The 19,638-nt window shown below is 34.5% G+C and overlaps 1 protein-coding gene across 1 annotated transcript; it reads left to right on the top strand.

The window, feature by feature from the left end:
- Positions 1 to 9: 9 nt before the first annotated feature.
- On the top strand, positions 10 to 19,606 carry LOC135690669 (protein arginine N-methyltransferase 5). Its single transcript, XM_065208285.2, has 22 exons — positions 10 to 157; positions 2,316 to 2,431; positions 4,862 to 4,947; positions 5,322 to 5,453; positions 6,430 to 6,501; positions 7,330 to 7,370; positions 7,836 to 7,885; positions 8,345 to 8,458; positions 8,774 to 8,826; positions 9,116 to 9,157; positions 9,453 to 9,494; positions 10,260 to 10,331; positions 11,170 to 11,247; positions 11,591 to 11,649; positions 12,365 to 12,487; positions 13,267 to 13,351; positions 13,567 to 13,657; positions 14,055 to 14,164; positions 15,054 to 15,147; positions 17,593 to 17,709; positions 18,131 to 18,195; positions 18,711 to 19,606. The coding sequence occupies exons 1-22, from the start codon at positions 63 to 65 to the stop codon at positions 18,864 to 18,866; spliced, it is 1,893 nt and encodes a 630-aa protein (XP_065064357.2). The 5' UTR covers positions 10 to 62; the 3' UTR covers positions 18,867 to 19,606.
- The last annotated feature ends 32 nt before the right edge of the window (positions 19,607 to 19,638 follow it).

Genomic DNA, 19,638 nt, shown 5'->3' with positions numbered 1-19,638 from the left:
ATTGACAAATCTCGTTTGCATAACCAGCCTCTGTTTCAGTATAGGTCACATTTCTGCACAAAATGGCTACCGGACCCACATCCCATGTGTCTTGTGGTCTTGACCTAGCATGCACTCCCGATATCAGAGCTGCTCTGCAGACATCTAACCAGTCTGGGTATGCATGTATTTATTCTAAATGCTACAGGTTTTTGTATTTTCTTGTTCGTTTGACTTCATCTTAATAAAAAAATTGTCAACTTATAATAAGAACTTATTTTGCTCAGCTTTGTTGATTAGAGAAATGCACGAAAAACTAGGGCATAGAAATAGTAGGAGACATTTAAGTTCCCATTTTGTTTCAAGGGTATACTCTCCGTTTATTTTTCTATGAAAATTGGATTCGACTGATACCGGAACATTCTACAAACATCATCAGGTGAAATTCCCATTTGAAAGCTTATAGTACCACTAAGATCATAATGTCAATAGTCAGTAGTCTACAGAGGTGATTCTTCGGCCGTTTTATCAGTAATTGAAGCTTAACAGCATTGTAAAAAGAAGCCAGTAAGCCATAATACCACAAAACTTTATCTTCTGAAACAACCACGTAGCTGTAGATGTTGGCTAGGGTGGGCAAACTAAAGCAAGAACCATACCTGAGGGGGGGCAGGCTTTTAAACAAGAGGGCAGATATATAACAAACAGATATATTTGGACCAAATCAAGCTGACAGAATTATAATTATGCCAGCTTTTCAAAATATCATTGTTGTCAAAGTTTTCATTTGTGGGGCACAGTCCCCCCCTTTTTGATAGAGGGAATCTAGTTAAAATCATTTTCTTTAAATTATATCGAGATCTACCTAAAAGTGTCTCAGTTACGGTTAACAAAAACGAACTAAAATTTAATAAGCAATAGTTTCCTGACACACAAAGAAGCTATATTCATAAGCTAGTTGAATTGTTAATCGTATTATCTGACCTTTATTAGTTTACAGCAGGATGTGCATGACAAAACATAGAGTCAAACGATACTTAGTTCTTAAAAAGTCCTGAACGTTTCTTTTTTAGCAACTTGCTCTGGAAAAACTGCCTTGTTTCGATAGGTAGCACTTTGTTGTAGGATTTATAGGAATGATTTTCTAAAATCGGCACATTTATCCCTAGGCATAAATGACCTAAAATATTATGAACGCTTTTGATTTTGGATTAGAGACATAGCAATCCCTCACATTAATAGAATCACATTTCTATTCATGCAGTGGCTATCATTAAGAGCAGCCAGCCGTCACACAATAAAACCAACCAACGGCTGTCTACTCCTAGGTACAAGCTGTTGCTTGAATAGAAATGCCATTCCATTCATGCCGAGGGGTTGCCTGGCTAGGAGTCAAGGACTGTCTTTAAAAGGATCAACCATTAACCAAAGAAAGAAAAATTACTCCATATAGTTTGGGTTTTAGTGCTCCATAATAGAGAAAATACAACCTTTGACAAATCATCTTTAATCAGATATGGCAAATAGAAATTTGTATTTCCAACTTCATCGCCACAAATCCAAGAATACTTGCTTGTTTGAAATGAAAATGTTGCTCCTATATTAAACTCCGTAATGTAGTGAAAATACCTTCTGGTATGTTCCATCATATTCCGTCATAATCATTTTATTCATTATAAGAAAGCTATGTTAACAAAAGAACAAATGAAATGCTTTTGGGTCCATAAGGTCACCTATATAGCGGATGAATAGAAAAGCAAAATTATTAATGAGGCCAACAAGCAACGGCCACAAGGCATATTTTTTTCAGAAAATCTGTGACGCATAGCTGCTGTAGAACATAAGGTCAAATCCTACACATTCATGGTATTTGAAAACTGTGAGCGTGGCTGTTTCTTGATTTTGTGGCAGCCAAGAGATAGGATCAAAGCAACAAAAGCTTTTTAAGACAGAACACAGAGGTACAAGCAAAATTATTCAGATTGGGTCAAAGGACGACAGACTAGACTTGGAAAAGAGGCCATTGTGCTCATTGAATTATCTTATCTCAGACTTTTCTTTCTCTGGAAAAAAACTTGCTCATAGACTATTCATACTATGAGCGGTGCTCGCCACCCCTGGTTTCCAGCCACTTTTCCTTTGACAACTTTCCTGTTTTGTACGGTTTTGTATGCCCTTTGCAAAGTGACGTTTTGATATATTTTTGAACTACTGTTCAAGTGCTCAAACAATAGATTCTTTTAACACGCATAGCTGAGAACAATTAAACTTGTGACCAAAAATAGATCGTGAATAGATCAAATTGTCACTTTGATCTGTTTCTGTTTTATTTGAAGGTTTGATTTCATCTGTGCCCCGATTGCCCATCCTCGTTTCAAAAGAGAATATGAAAAAGATGCTCCCATTAGGCCTGGTGCTTTTACAAGATCCGATCTTCTTCTTCCTGGGTCAGGTTAGTCCTATGATCATTTGTTCATATTATGTGAAGTTACCCAATACAGTTGCTTAACTGCATAATCTCTATATAACTAATTATTATTGCCTCCCATCTCTTCATAATATGCAAGATATTTTTGCCATTGAAAAGTCATCTTTGTGGGTTTGTAAAAAATGTTGCTATACTTTTGCTAGTCGTGCCTTTTCGTGGATAATTTGATTGACAAAATTTAGACACTGGATGTAAAGACAACAGTCATGATATCATTTCAAGCCCAATGGTTTGATTTAGTGGTTAGACAGTTTTAAAAATTGTGATGAAATTTTGCTTCAACTTGTTTTGCAGCTAATTTAGCATCAAAGTCCACATTCAACTTTACTTTAGCTTGTGCTGCATGTATCTATGGTGTATGACTCAGTTCGGGCAAAAGCCTCATGGTATTAGAATTAATGCAGGCCTGGCCGTTTGAGGCGAGCGATAGCTCGCGCTCGCCTCCACGCTCCCCTCGCAACCTGAGGAGAGCTATGAATTGCTCTCCTAAACAGAACATGAAGGGAGAATCGCTCCCCTAAAATTTCCATTCATTTGCCCTTTTCCTATTCAGAGAACCCTGAAAACGGGTTAATTGGCTTATTTTTGTAACAGCGATTTCTCCCGTCACTGCATTTTTTGCAATTAACTTTTTGCTTGTTGGGCGGTTTTTGTTATGATATGCATAAACTTTGATCTATTTGGAAAAGGATAGTTAACCGAAAGGTCGTTTGTAGCGTTAACCGAAATAGTCAAACGTCGTTTGTAGCGATTAGAACCTTTCGATCCTAAGAAAACAGGAATATTTTTGGAAGGAAAGTCGAAGAAATGGGTAGGAATTGTAGATTGGGGATATAATAAGACAGCAGGTCCCTTCCAGCAATAGAAACAAAACTATCCCTCAAAGAGAACAGGGTACTCTGTCTTGCAGATCAAAAACGACAACCAAAACATGGAATTCCACTATCCAGCAGCATTTACTGAAAAACCCAGATTGGGTGAAAAACTATAACGGCGACATGTTTCGCATTATTGGCAAAGCCTGATCATCGTTCCATCTATGTAGCAGTTTGTGAATCTATCTACTATATAAACATGACCGACTGCTTTTGTGTAGACATAAGTGAGTTCGTTTTCACCTTAGGACTCCGTTGGTAACATTTTCAATAGGAAAGGGGCACTTATTGGAAAACCTCAACAGTCATGTCCTCGCGTTTTCTGATGGCCTATTTCGATCCAAAACTGGGTATTTTAGCGTAGAGTTTTCCTTCTATGTTCTGACGTTTTATTCTCTGAAGAGTGCTAGACGTATAATTAAGTTTGTTTCAAAATTTGTTTTTTAAAGCCATTTTCAAATTCTGTGCAACAAAAAAATTGTTTTGCAAGAGAATTGTTGTTTTTGTGTTGTGCCAGCTTTACATAAAACGGAGAGAGTCTGTTCTTTCAAATACTTCAAGTAAAGGGGGTGCAAAATGCAAATTGAAAGAAGTAAAACAGCACACTCCTGACTGAGGCTATTACATTAAGGCAACCAACAGATACTAAAGGGGCTTATTAAGTCATCTGTCGATTGTCTTTAAAGTACATTCTATGTGTTACTGATTTAGCTCGTCTCAGCAAATGAGGGGAGCAATTCACAGCTCACCTATGAAAATACAAACGACCAGGCCTGATTAATGGGCTAATACTTTGGGGCTTTAGCGCCAAGCAAAAAGCCGCTGTAGCAAAAGACGAATTTGCTTGCATATTTGGCAGTAGCCATCCTCCATGTGTACTGCATAGATATCATTCACCCAGAACTAGCCAGATAGTTATGACTAAATTTCAAATTTAATAAGAAAATTTTCAAAAGGGTCACTAGCGTATTTGGGGGCTCTAGGGGTGAGTGCTCAGTTTCTCAAATTCAGCAGGCTGATACAAATATTATTCTATGCCCAGCCACCCCTGTTACAGCCCTAACTAAAAGGTCTCATTTAAAGTAGTACTTTTTTTTCATATAAAATTTATGGAAATGTTTCTTGTTTTGCTCTGCTTTTGCATTACTCCTCTGTGAAAAAAGCACATTTGAATGTGCCCTTTTAAAACAAAGTAGAATGAGACAGTTTAGAAATAAACCCAAATATTCAGTAGATCTGTTTGAAAAGCCAGAAAATGGTTGAACTGAACTGTTTTAACAGAAAATTTGATTGTTTGCATTATTTTCCTGTATAATTTTTGATCAAGATTGAAATGATGAAATAAAGTCAAAACATTGTGGATGTTATCTAAAAAGTTTTTTCAGGAGGATCTTGATGACTTTTCTTTTTAGTTCCTGTTGTAAGATGAGCTATGTGTTGCCTCCTTAATTGTAGTTTCTTGTTATATGTAGTTCTTCAATACATCTAAACTAGAAATATAATGTTTTTTATTTTGCAGACTGGAGTAGTTTAGTAGTAGGTAAAGTCTCACCTTGGATTGATTTAGAATCAAATGATGAAAGGGTGCAAAAAAACTCGTTAAAGGTACATTCAAGTTTTGACTAAGACTTTAAAATTTTAGCCTCTTCAGCTGGTGGTTGTCTATATATCCTTGTTTCTTTCAACTCATATGATATTTGTTCATGATGTTGGTGGAAATCTTGCTAGAGAATTCTAAATGATTCAGCAACAACTTTTTATTTGGTGTATGTGCCTTTTTGCAAGCGGGAAAAATTAAATTAAATTGGATCTATTTCTTGGATCTAAGCTTTTTGAGGCTCTAGCTGCCCCACTTGTGTTCTATATCTAAGCATTAAAATTTTGCACAATCAAACACAGCATTAAAAGTAGACTTTACAGCCTATCAGAATTTATATGCAAGGAAATTGGTTCTTGATAATGGTGTATATTTTTCTTAGATTCTTCTTCAAGAAATATCATTTGCTTGCCACCTCAGTATGCCATCACTGCTTATCAAACTGAAACGACCTGACAATTTTCAACTAGCTCAAGTTTTAAACAGCAGTGTACTTGGTTCCCATCTACAACAGGTCAGTCAAATTGAAATTGTATTGTTGAAGGTTTTTTTTAAACATAAAACTTTCGTTATCATTTATTTTTTAATTTTTATGCTAGCACTTGAAATTATAAGGTTTTTTTAAAATGGTAATATCTCATTGAGGTTTTGCAAAAAGGCAATGTTCTTAAACATTTAAAGCCCCAGTCAAACGAACTGAACATCCCACTGAGCAAACGAACTCAACATTTGCAAGTCTTGCTAAGCTCTGCTCAGCTCTGTCACGCTCGCTGTTCAGTACAGAGTGGTCAAACGAACTGAACATTGCACCCAACAATTCTATGAGCAAAGAATATGACTAATATGTGTGCCTCCGCAATGAGAAATAATAATTTTTCGCAAAACTGTTGCAAATCAAAAGGCTTTCTTTATGTTGTCAAAATAGCGAGCTTTCATTACACGATTAAACGGTTTTAGTGAGCCAAATATCAACAAAAACTCAAGGTATTTATGGTGCAAAACCTGAATTCACCGTGCAAGTTAGGGAAGCGCAAATTGAGCACCACTAGGGCCACTGGCAAGCCCGCGTAGCGGGCTTCGTTGGGGAGCTAGTCACTTCTAAACAACATCTCGAACAAAAGAAGTGTTTAATGACTCTCAATGTTTTTGATCGCCGTCAAAAATCTCTGGGCAGGACTGAACAGGGCTGAACAAACCTGAGCAAGTGGTCAAATGAACTGAACTTTTCACTGAGCAGGCATGTTGAGCGTTGCTCAGTGAAATGTTCAGTTCTTTTGACCGGGGCTTAGGAGTGTTCTCAATGTTTAGGTCATGTGACAAAATTAAGCAAGTTACTATCAAAATCTTGGAATCCACTGCCAAAAATTTTGTAGCTGTATTTGATAAAATTATACAGAGGTAATAATCTTATGAAACAAGTGGATTTTTGTTGCCAAGCACTGACGTCACATCAATACAAACATAAATTTGCCCCTTTTTATTGTTTTAAGGTTTGGGTGCAAGTTCCAATCACTTCATGCCAAACAAACAGAGATTTTAGTATTATCAAAGATGAACCAGATGTACGTATTTTTCTATGTAGCTGTATTGTTCAACTGAAAACTAATGAATCTTTCCTGAATTCCACCTAACAACAGCAAGCATAGCTTACTGGATATTAAATGTATTTTTAACGCCGTTCCAATTCAAATCAATTCAAATTTATTCGTATACTTCAGAAGATGAGTACTTTATTAAAACTGTTATAGACACGTCTCAAGAAAAGTATGGACTTATCTAGCTTGGGCCGTTAACAAAAGGTACAATTAGAAAAAGAGCAAAGCAGTAATTACAATAGCAAAAACAGGGTTGGCTATATACTCAATAAACTGGAACAAGATAATATAGCCTGTGGATTACGTTTCATTTTTCTCTCATTTAATAACTCTATTTTGACAGATTTGTTCTTTGAGTAATAAGGTAAAATTTCTTTCTTTTTGTATCTTTTATAGGCCTTGGGAGATTATTCCATAGTTTGTGCCCCCTAATTTTGTAGCATTTAATCACCCCCAACGCTTATTCGGTTTACTTTTCTGAAAATCATTTATTTGCCGGGTTTTATATTTATGCCTACAGTTATTTGTTTTAATAAGGTTACATAGGGCTTGTGGCACATTTTCATTATTATGTTTTAATCCATGCATTAGCTGGAGAATCTTTAAGTCATACAGTTCTCGTAGTTTTAGGAAGTTTGATAGCAAAGCTACAAGTTCGGCAGCTTTGATTCTTAATTGTACCTTAGATCCTTACTAATAGTCGCTGTTTCAAATACTTCTTGCAATTTTTGCCTTGATTATATTTGATAAATAACAATCCTCTCTATTTTCTAATCTCAAATAAAATCTTTAAAGGTCATAATAGGTAGTAGCAAGAAAGATGACACCTGGTGCTGGTAAGACAAGAAGATTTCTTTATCATCTTTTTATCTAATTTTGTATTTAATTATTACAAGGCTGTGCATTCATTACCTTTCTTTGCTTTTCATCAAAGCCTTTTATTTAATTATTTGCTTTTGATCCTTCAGTTATTCAATTTAATTTCACACGTGGTACTGCTATGCAATATAGGTGACTTTTTATCAGTATAATGTTGTAAAAACTACCCGTGCTATATCGCAAAGACGATAGATTTAAACTTCATTGATACGGAAGAAAGGCGAGCCTTGACGGAAATTTAATTTCTGAAAAATCACATAAGTTTCTTAATGCAAAATTGTAAGAAATTACGGGAATGCCTAAAAAATTTATTGAGGAAATATGTTTAGCAGTTTTTTTTAAATTAGACATTGAAACTCAATGACAAAAATATGGCCTCAAAAGCTTTGAACAGGTTCAGAAACGCTATTTCTCTTTGTTAGGTGGAACCAGCTACGTTTTCTGTGTGATCAAAGCCGGAAAATTGCACTTGGTATGTTGTATGACAATCATTTGAACAAAAAGTGTTTTCTCTTATCTTTGTTTAACTTCAATATTGAGATATTTCTTAGAAGTTCTTAGGTCGATAAATGCATTTTCATCTAGAACGTTTTAATGAAGTCTTGTTTTAATAAGTTGAAATGTTTTGCAAATATATTTGCCCTTAAAAGATGAAAATATATGCTCTTGCGTGCTCTGCAGTTTCGTGGTAAAGGATGCCCACAGCTTTGTAGAAGTTTAAAGGGACTGGTGGAGAATAGTTTTCAAACCCTTCTGCAAGGGTCTTTCATTTTCAACTTCGCATAATCAATAAGTGTGATTTTGTTTTCGCAGATTATCTTTATTCTGTAGGGATTTTTTCGTACGATTTGACCAAATCAAAAGACACCAGGAAGATTCTGTACTCTCTTATTTTAGCCAGTTTCTTGAATATTTGCTTTTGCTTTAACAGTTCTGGAGCTAAATAGCAAAGAACTTCCAAGTCAGGAAGAACTTGACAGATGGTTTGCAGAGCCTGTGAAGGCAGTTAGCATCCCAACTAGCGTTTTTCTTTCAAATAAAAAAGGTTTGTGGTCTGATTTCATGGTCTTTTATTCTTGTTTATCTTTTTTTGATACGTGTTTAAATTTTCGTTTTGCTTCATTATTATTTTCGATGTTTGAATGAAAGTTTCCAAGATTTTGAGAAATCTTCTTAGTTTTCAGGTTAGAGTATGTTATAGAATTTTTTTCAATAAAACTGCAATTTACAAACATCTTTCATGGCTAACCTTCCCACTAAACTGGCAGTTGCTTCGTGGATGTTTTTTAATGTACCTCATCAGTACAATGATAATTACATACATTTAGCAGGTTCCTTATCTGTGCTGTATGTTTTGTAGGATATCCAGTTTTATCAAAAGCTTACCAGGAATTTGTTCGAAGGCTGTTTAAGGTAATACATTTTTTCAATGGCTGTAGCAACATACTTGGTAGTGTCATTTCTAGTTATGATATTAGGTGACACATAGAGACAAAAGACTTGAATAGTATCTTTCGACAGGTAATGAAGTTATTGAGTTTCTTCTTGGGTCGTAATGCAAGTCTAATAGTCTTTAAAGTGGCTTTAACATTTTATGTGCAGTGTACAGTGGCATTGAAATGACATTTTAACATGTGGCATTGATATGTTACAAATTATTTTGATACTCTTTTGACTATAAGAATTTTTTTTTGTCTTACAGTTAAATGTACAGTTTATCATATCTGGTACTGCACAAATGAAGGTATACAATTTTAGAAGTATTTTGCTATATCTATGGTATTTATTTCTGAATAAAAGTTTTTGTAAAATAACCAGAGAAACAGACTTTTCATAGAACATATATTTTCACTGTTGCTTTCTCCATTTGATATTGAGTGTCATATGCTTAACTTTTGCGTATGAGCATTATTTTTTTCACCAAGTTATCTGATACACAAAACAATTTTTAATAGAGGTTTTAATAGTACTTTTGGCAAATATTATAAAATGGATTTGAACAAGCTCCCTTTTTGACAACAATTATCTTTGAATTGTAGAATATTTCTTCTTATTACCAATACCTTGACCATCTTTATTTGGTAAGTGATGTTTTATCTATAACAGGTTCTGCATTTGTTTCATTTACAGCGTGTTTTTGTTTGATATTAGAACTCAATGGGGAAATTTCCCGCTGTGTTTTTCATTGAAACAAGATTTTGTTTGATGTTTGATGTTGGAGCTCAATGGGGAAATTTCCCACTGCACTTTGCATTGAACTAAAACTTCATTACAGGACATCTCCCAAACAACAGGCAACGCAATAATAGAATCCCCAGACAGAAAAATGGCTTTGTATCTAATGTATTTTTCGTTCTGCATCCAAAAAGCCTTTAAAATATAATCTCTTTGCAATAGACAATAACCCAAAAGGATCCGCTGTATGGAGATTTCACTGACTTGCTTGAAGAATATTTACAGATTTATGGTGTTTGTCATCTAAAACTATAATTAAAACGGTGTTCAAAGGTTGCGGGTTTGTTTTTTTATGTTGGTAACTTGTCCACATAGTAGCTAATTTATGGTTTTTAATGTAGCTGTTAGCTCGCACTCCATATTCACACTCATGAAAGATTCGTGTTTATCTAAACCTATCAATCATCTTTTCCTAGTATCTACAAAGCAATCAGCTTCCTAATCCAACTTCACTGATGTGACACCTTCAGTAACAGATTCCCCCCCCCCCTCCCCCCAAACTTTGAATACTTGTTTTATACAGTTTTATAACAGTTTTATATGAATATTGACCAACATAAATTAGAAGAAACTTCCTGGTTCACGTAGTTTTTATTGGTATTTCTTGTCAGACGCAACCACCAGCTGATCCAGTTGCACAGTTTGCTAAAGGATACGAAGATTATCTCCAAGCACCCCTTCAGGTTTGTTGGTATTCACTGTTCGTTTTTAATTTTTTGCAGCTTTAGTTTTATCTAGTCTTTTCAATTGGTTTATTCTTCCTGGAGTAAACTGTTTTTGGGATGGATGCATATTCAGTATACAGAAAATGCATGTGCAGTGGTGGTTAATTTTTTTGCGGGAGGGAGATCTGTGAAAAAGACAAATATTCTTACATTTTAGCTTTCTAGAAGCTGTTATTTCCAAAAAACCTGTCACGATTTGTAAAAGGGAGCCATTGCCCTACTGGCCAAAATGCCACTAAGAGAATAAATAAAAATATTTTATTCAGCAAATTCCAAGCAATCGTACGGCGGATAAGAGTTCAATGAGGCCATGCTTCTATCGGATGAGCCAAGCCAAAAATGAGCCAAGCCAAAGTGTTGCTTCCATGCAAACAATTGATTCATACCTTTACCCTCAGTGCATGATATGCAAGCTTCTTTCATCTTCGTTTCTTTAGCTTCTGCTGGTTTACTGCCTGCAGCGTCAAATCTTTCATTAGCAATTAAAATATACATACCCGTTACTTTCAGTCATGTATACATTATAGTGAACAAAGATTGATGGCAGGCTGTCATGTTGATGCATTTTTGTTGTACACTATTTGTTAAAGCGTTTAATTGTAACCTTTGTGATTAATTTGTAGATTTACGATATCGAATTAACATAGTTAAACAAAATTATTATACTCTGTGTACTTATTATACTCTTTATAAGTGTACTTATAAATATATTTTTCAAGTTAATGCCAGACATATTGTTATTTTATTTTTAAAGGATCAATATTACTTTATTTATCCTGCTTGTTTATTTCTGCAGCCTTTGATGGACAATTTAGAATCACAGACCTACGAAGTATTTGAAAAAGATCCTATTAAATATGCACAATATGAAAAGGTAACTGGTATGATTTCGTAAAAGTTTGGCTTGAACATTTTCCAGCATTTTTAAAAACCTTTCTTCTTCACAAAGAATTTTTTTTCTCGAAAACTTTATTTTTTATTGGGGTATTGGTTATAAAGATAATTGGGAGACCTTGTATGCTAGGGCGAAATGTAAGTCATTTGTTCTTGAATGTTGGTATAACTTCCTCTTTATTTGTTAATTTTTGGTTTTTCAAATATTTCTTTATTTGCATTGGATTGCTCTTCGTTATATTGTGCTGCTTCTGACTATGTCCATGTGCTGCCCATTTTAACTTTTAACTTTTGCAATTTTTTGTTATTCTTTTATCCTTTAGGCAGTCTACCATGCCCTACTAGACAGAGTTTCAGATGAAAAGAAAAATGAAGTCACCAGGTGAGCTAATGCAACAAGTTACTTAACTTACCGTTCCCTGGGCTGAATAAGCTCTATATTACATATTCATTTATAAACGTAAGTCAGAAATATCTGTGTCACCAATGAAAAATAGATTTGTAACAGAAGTGCTGAAACCTTCTTCTCCTTTAGAATTGCCAACCAGGCAAAAATGATTATTAAAGTTGTCAGTGCAGAAATTATTATCTTTGGTGTTGGAGGCACAAAAATAACGCTTTGAGCTTACATTCCAGCATTCGGAAGTTTAAATTTTTTCGGAGATCAAGCATTGCATTAATTTCATTTGTTTGTGCTCGGCTCTCTGACTCTGCTTCTTCAAGAAGGATTAGTCTGCGCAACAGGAAATAAAATCTTGGTTTTGAACATAGTTAAGTGGCCACGATTGCTGATCATCTCTGGGTTATATAATGTTATATATATTAATATATCTGGATTATAAATATTAATTGAAATGCTTCCCCTTTTTTAAATTTTCTCAAAACCCATCAGCAGAGTCTGCGTAGATTATGCGCTGTGTTCATTGTGGTAAATGCCTTTTGTGTGTGTTGTGTTTATTGTTGCAAATGCCTTTCGTGTGCAATCAATTACTTTGGAATTATATTTTCATTGGCCAAGTAGTTATGGGTGTGAATTACAGTGGCTTTATGAATGTATGTAGCAAGTAAGTGAAAGATTTGTGTATCGTTTTTCACAGTGTCATCATGGTTGTTGGTGCAGGGCGAGGCCCTTTAGTGCGAGCATCCTTCCAAGCAGCAAAAATGGCCGACAGAAAAGTGAAGCTTTTTGCAATTGAGAAGAATATGAATGCCATTGTAACGTAGGTTACCTGCTCTGCTGCTGTCTCACTGATTTTTTTATTTAGGTTTTTGTTAGAACCCTTTTGTGACTAGTATCTTGTGCAATCCTGCTCACAATTAGGCGCTATGCTTTTTCTTAACATCTCTGTGTAACAAGCACGGAAATCCCCTTTCGAAAAAATTGAATGACTCAGGCATTTTTTCATCCTCTGCAAGCTGAGAATTTTTGTCCCCAGTTAGTCTTACGTTTTTGACACGACATAACAATACAGGAAGTTTTCTAGAGTTTTAAACAATTTTTCCTATTTGACAACAGGTGCTGGAAATATTATTGCAAATTTTACGCATTCCTTGACAAATTTGGCTACCCCTGTCATATTTACCTGCTATTTTCTCATGAAGAAAGAACTCTCCGCACTTGTTACACAGGGTTGTTTTTGCATTTTTTGTAATTTTTGAGTGTCAGCTTATACGAAATCAACTTGAGTAGATTTAAAGTTGAGATAAAATAGCATTTTCCCTCTATTACTCGTTCCACATATATCAACAATTATAGGTCATTAAAGTTTGTTGACAATCGCAATTTATTTGATTCACTGGCTATTTGGTATATGTTTGGAAGTATTTAATTTTGCTTAAATCTTTCCTAACTAAATGTTTTTGAAAATTGCAGGAGATGGTATTTTTAATTAACTTGTGTTTGCTTTTAAGTGTTTTCATAATACTTTGCTGTAAAGTAGGCTTGTTTTTTTTATCTAAAGTATATATTTTTGAAAACTGTTTATTTTTATTAATCTAGACTTGAAACTTTGAATGAAGAAGAATGGAATGGAGCTGTTACAGTTGTGTCCAGTGATATGCGAGATTTTAATCCTACCGAAAAGGTGTGCTTCCAACTCATCTATCTTGAATCCTTTTTCTTATTGAATAAGCTGTTACAAATTACCTATGTAAAAGAGAGATTTGTAATTGTAGTTTCAACTGAAATTCAAAATAAAAAGTTTCCTAATTAAATGAGCCGTTGTTATATTTATTCATGCTATGAGCTATTACATTACTTTAACAAGACTTTTAAAAAACTACAAATTGTCATTTTTAGGCAGATATTTTGGTCAGTGAGTTGCTTGGCTCTTTTGGTGATAATGAACTCTCTCCTGAATGCCTTGATGGCGCCCAAAAATATCTTAAAGGTATGTCATGTTTTTGTGTCATCTAGCAACTAGGTTCTTTGTTATTTGACAAAGTCAATCTGAAAAAGATTTTGTAATTACTACATAGATGTTTAACTCGAATAAGATATCAAACAAAATATATTTATGTTAGCAAGCTTTTAAGCAAAAGTGATATAAAGCCTGATTATTTTTATCCATTTCAGTTTTTTCTTATCTCAAATATTTCAACTTCTTTCTGAAGACCGCGTCTATTTGATGGATAGTTGAAATTCCCGCAAGCAACATAAAAATTGATAATCAAAATGAAAACTGAATATGCTCTTCGTATTCATAACCTATAAACATTTATAGTTTTTTTGCTTCTAAAGTCGTGGGCTGTGATAGGACACTTTGATACGATTTTTCCCATTTGCAGAGGATGGAATTAGTATTCCATGTGAGTACACGTCATACATTGCTCCTATGATGTCAATGAAGTTGCACACCGAGGCTAATATGTGTCGGGAACCTGGGAAATCTATTGAGGCAAGTTATTTTTTTATGAATGAAACGAATCTTTCTTTTACTAAAATATATTTCTTTTATCCCCGTTTGTACCTGTTTGAAGCGAAGAAAATTTTAAAAATAACGCTTAGGAAAAGTTAGAGATAATGGTAATTTTCTTGAGAGGCAAGCCTAAAACAAGGTCTCATTTGAATTGAGATAAATTAAGCCTTTTGCATTGGATAATTTCAAGAGGGCTCAGAATGGCAGGGCCTTTTTTGCATTCTGAGAGTTCTTTCTCCTCCAACAATCGGTTGAGGGTAAGCATTTGGCTATTACCAAATGAGTACTGGGAAAATGTATCCGCGTTTAGAGTATGGAACATAAATCGTTTGCTCTTGCTTTCCCAAATATAAGGCGGTTTGTCCCATTTTTAAAATTGTTTAAATGTGATAAAGCTTTGCTTCTGCTAACGTAAATTTTCATCTAACTTATCTAACTTTTTAATTTGCGAAAAGTTTTCAAACCAGGATTGCTGCCAGTAGAGCTCTTAGAAGGCAGTGAGACGAAATTGAGCTTTGGAAATTTCAACACCAAAAAATTAGAGAAAAAAAACAGCAGTAGAGATTTCTGTGAAATTTAGGAAATTTTGCTTCAGAATAGACAAAACTTTATTCAAAGGGTTTTACATCTTGCCATTATAAGTCTGTATACAATTTTTGTAACAACAGAACTTCAAATTGAAATTTATGATAGCCAGTTGGTATGTGTGAGAGTTTCGTTTATAAGCAAACTGCTATCGTGAATCTTCACAGGCGTTCTGCTTTTTATGAAAGATCTGATTTTACCAGGTCCACCTTTTCACCGAATGTATGGTGTTAATAAACAATGAAGCAATAATAAAGTTAGCAACCATGTTTCATATTTACAGGCATCATTTGAAACGCCATATGTCGTGCGGCTACAGAATGTTAATGTTGCAGCTGAACCTCAGAGCTGCTTCAAATTTGTGCATCCTAATCCAGGTTTGTTTCTTGGTGATTTTTGTTTATAGTTTCCATCTGCATTGATAAAAGCAAATATCCTGTACATAAAAGAGAAAACCCTGAATAAAAAAGAGCTATAGTAACAATTTCACTTCTGCCATTTTTGGAAAACAGTTGGTGAAAATTATATTTGATTTGCTGTCACCAATTGGAAATGGCCTTCTTACTGCAAATCAGTTCGGGTTTCACAATGGCAATACGGTTATTAACCAGTTTTGTATTCAACAAAAGTATACACCAATTAAATTTATACAAATGTGTACAGATGCTTTTGAGCATACACCAAGTAGGTAAGCGTGAGCTGTGGTCCGTGATCTATTCATAGTATTTGGCAAGGTGTGACTGAAAGGCCTATCGTGCAATTTCAAAAGCAATGGAGTATGTAGTGACCTTCTCAAATTGTTTAGAATTTTTCAGTCAATGGAAAACATTATGTCGTACAGAATGGCAGAAACTCGGAACGGATAACATTATCTGCTAGGGTACCGCTGGTCTATGTTTCGGGTCCGTAATTTTCTCTCATCGGTATCAATGATCTTGTTAAAAATGTTGAGTGCGATGCTAAAAGAGTCTGCAGCTTTATTTGCCTTGATTTCCAGGATTTAATTTATGTCAAGTATGGTCTTAAGATTAGATATCACGATAAGAGTTGAGAGAATCAGAACTCTGTAGCACTTTCCATGTATGTATCATTTGCAGCGGCGATTTTAGGGCATTTTTTTATTTTAAATTTTCTATTTTTTTGCGGGACATGGCCCCTTTGGCACTCCTAAAACCGCAACTGGTCATTTGCAACAATATCTACAAATATCTACAACTTTAAAATGTAAAGAAATATCCAACGAAATTTTTAATCTAAAAACGTTAAGATAAACACCCCTTATTACAGTGGCAGGGATAGAATTGAAAGGACCGGCTGGCCTTATTTTCATAATAGTCTCTTTAGTGTTGTTTGTAGAACGGGAATACTAAAGGAAAGAGGAAAAAACAGAGACTGCATAAATATTTCAATACCAAAAAGGTCCTTTGTAGAAGACGTTTATGTCATCTTTCTATTTGTTTACGAAGAGGATGATGTGGAGATTATAATTGTAACAAAGAAATGGACATTTATAACAACTTGAGTAAAGAGCTTAGATCGATTATAAATATTATAATGAAGCTTAGATCGAACTGATTTTCCATACAATCTTTGAAAGTGATGAACAACTTATCAAAACCCCCTCGAATGAAGCCCCCTAACAATGTCAAACATTTTGCGAGCATAGTGGAGATTTCTTCATCGTATAGGCAAAGGCTACTCAGTGTCCAAATACTCTAACACTCCTCTTAAGCCCACTCACCAACAATCTGCAAAACTCAAGCGCAGGCCCGCTGAGAAGGGGCAAGGGGGCAATTGTCCTGGGCCTGTAAGCCCTCTTGTAATTAATCTGCTTTTTTATAAATCATTTCTGTAACAGGAATGTTAAACAATGCTTTACGAATATAAATTGATAAAAGATAAAGAAAATTCTGTCCATTTTGAATCCATATTAATCGCATTTATGGTTTATTGCTTTGGCTAGGAAGGAGCTCGGGCATTGGGCCCACCCCTGGGCCAGTCGTTGCTCTTGGCAGCCCTGCTCAAGCATTTATGAAAAATTGCTTGAATTTCCACCCCCCCCCCCCCCCCCCCCAATCAGCGTTCTCTTCGGAAATTTTGGGCTTTTGTTGGATAATTGACTTTTGGCTTGCAGAACTTTTCCTGCATTGCCCCTTGCTTAGTCCAATATATGGATTTCTCCTTAGTCAACTTATTTATTATGTGAGATTAGATATCAGGGATTCATTTTCGAGTTCCTTATACAATCTGTTTCTATTTTAAAGTTCCTATTTTAATGTTGTATTAATTCGAAATTTTCTTTAAGCTACAATTGTGTTTGTAAAAATGTCAATCATTTTGTTTGAATTACACCAGGTGATCTGAAAAAGTACCAACTGAAACAATATTGATTTCAGTTTCCAAGTGCTATATGTGATATGGCACACTTTTTATCCAAGGATGCTGCATTGGGTGGGAAAGTTTGCTCCCCCAAAATTTGGTAGGATGGATTTTTCATTATGACATAAGTTTTGTTGTGGGGTGGTACTTAGTGCTTTGAAATGGCTTGATTACAAAATGCCATATGTTTCAACTCAACTAGGATTATATTTGAAATGATAAAACCAAAATTGAAGCCCCTATAACTTTGTGTGTGTTTTGTTGATGTGTTTTTAGTTTTCTGGCATTTGTTGAAGTTGAATTCAAGGGTCAACCAGAGTTTAACCAACCGGATGCCTTTTCCTGCTGCCATTGGCACAGAATAACATACATTTTGAAATTGTTTTGATTTTAAATCTAGAAACAAATTTTAAATGTTAACTATGTCAAATTTTATATTGTAGATGTTCCAATTGATAACACCCGTTACAAACGAGCAAATTTTCAAGTTGCAACTGCAAATGTTATTCATGGAATAGCTGGCTATTTTGATGCAGTTTTATACAAAGATGTCATGATAAGTAAGAACTTTTCTAAAAGCAACTCACAAACATATTATGGTTATGGTTGATATCTCATTACATAACAATGTTTGAACATGACACATAGAAATTATAGGGTACAGTAGCATGACCTGCCTAGATTGGCTTTGCTAGAAATGCCTATATGGTAAGAATGAATTGTTCCCATAAGAACTTTTTGTACAACTAATTTACATATCAAGGGACTTCTGTTAAGTAATTTTCATATTATTCTCATAATTGCTAGTCATCATCGCCTCTCCATGACTAATAATGGTCTGTCTTATCCGAGTGAATGAATTTGCACTGAAAACTTTGTCACAAGAGGTAACAGTCTATATTTGTGTTCAGGTAACAGTTCACAAACATTTATGTTCACTTATTTTTGCAGTTTTGTCATTTTATTAACATTATATTCCAGGTATACACCCAAAGACACACTCTGAGGGAATGTTTAGCTGGTTTCCAATCTTCTTTCCCATCAAAGTATGTAATTTCAAGGAGGAGTTATAAGGCTCATTCAAGCACCCTTGTCATCATCAATCAATGTCACAATGCTCATCAGACTTATTATCATATTTATTACTATAGTAAACATCCTTGTTGTCACTTTTCAACATTTTATTTTCTTTTTCATAATAATAATCTAGAACCCATTTTCATCAAGCATCATCATCAACTTCAATGTCATCAATCATGTTGTCATTGTCATCATCAGCATCATAATCATAAAATCATTCCAATCCATCCATATATTTTGGATATGTTTCCCTTTAAGATATTAAAACGGCACATATCTGTTCAAATGCTTTTATCTTGAAGGAGTTCCAGCGCAGTTGTTTTAAGCTATAGGCTTGAGCTGAACTCAAATTTTGCCTGCTACCACTTAGTTTTCTTATCTAAAAATCCTTGATATGAATTTTTCACATGCATTGAATGAATACTGACTGCAAAATTAAGCATTTTACATCTCAAAAATTTTTTTTTTCATTTTTAATTAGAATCCAATGTATGTTCCTGATGGTGCTCTAGTTAGCATTCATTTTTGGCGGAAAATTTCACGCACTAAAGTCTGGTATGAGTGGTGTGTTGAGTATGGTCAACAATGCAGTAACATTCACAATGCAAATGGGAGATCATACTTCATTGGCTTGTAACAGAGGTTCTTAGCCTTTGTTGGAAACTTTCAGCTGACCCATGACACCTTGTAAGGGTGTCAGCTCTGGGCAAGATCAAGTAAGAATAATGAAAAAGAACAAATTACCCAGGATTGCCAGAAAGCACAAAGTTTTGGTCAGACAGACATAAGATCTATACAAGTATTCAGATACTTTCCGGCAGTTGTTGGGATCCAGAAAAGGAGGGCAGAGTTGTTTTCTCTAACGTTGTCTTTTATGAAAATTCATTTACTTAGAATTTTTTAATCTCTTTCATCAACATTCCCTGTCAAAACCTTTGTCAGACTCCATCATCTTAGAATCAATGTTTAAAAGTGATACAAATTTTAAATATATTTTGATGAAAACTCCATGCATGCCATTAATTTAGGTGGTTGAAATACCTTAGGTTCTATACAATTTTGTAACAGTTTGTTTTAATAAATACCAGAATTAGTTGTCGATTCTAAATCATTTGATAGCTTTAGAATTTGATTACTATTTTTATTAAAGCTACTAATTTTAAATGGCAAAGTGACAGCTAAGATGTATAAGATAATTCGGCTAAGAGATTTGGCCTTTTCATTAATGGCTTAAGAATATATATAATATTTTACTTGCTTTTACAAACACCAGACTTTTGTAGTTCTTATCTCTTTTGTCTTATAACTTTATTACAACTTCATATCAAAAGGCATTTTTGATTATACATTGTTCATAGAAAAAATAGGAAATGATTATTGTGTAGTTTTTTATTAGTTCTCAACTGGAG

This window comes from Rhopilema esculentum, unplaced genomic scaffold (genome assembly GCF_057945365.1).
Source record: "Rhopilema esculentum isolate cy_ngs unplaced genomic scaffold, ASM5794536v1 HiC_scaffold_23, whole genome shotgun sequence".
Classification (NCBI taxonomy): Eukaryota; Metazoa; Cnidaria; class Scyphozoa; order Rhizostomeae; family Rhizostomatidae; genus Rhopilema; species Rhopilema esculentum.
Note: the sequence above shows the minus strand (reverse complement) of the source record. Positions and strands in the feature narration are given on the sequence as shown.

Excerpts from the sequence above, each read along its gene's own strand:
- LOC135690669 (XM_065208285.2), top strand. The coding sequence starts at position 63 with ATGGCTACCGGACCCACATCCCATGTGTCTTGTGGTCTTGACCTAGCA. Across the intron at positions 7,371-7,835 it reads AAAGATGACACCTGGTGCTG|GTGGAACCAGCTACGTTTTC; the intron begins GTAAGACAAGAA and ends TCTCTTTGTTAG. Across the intron at positions 10,332-11,169 it reads ATCTCCAAGCACCCCTTCAG|CCTTTGATGGACAATTTAGA; the intron begins GTTTGTTGGTAT and ends TTATTTCTGCAG.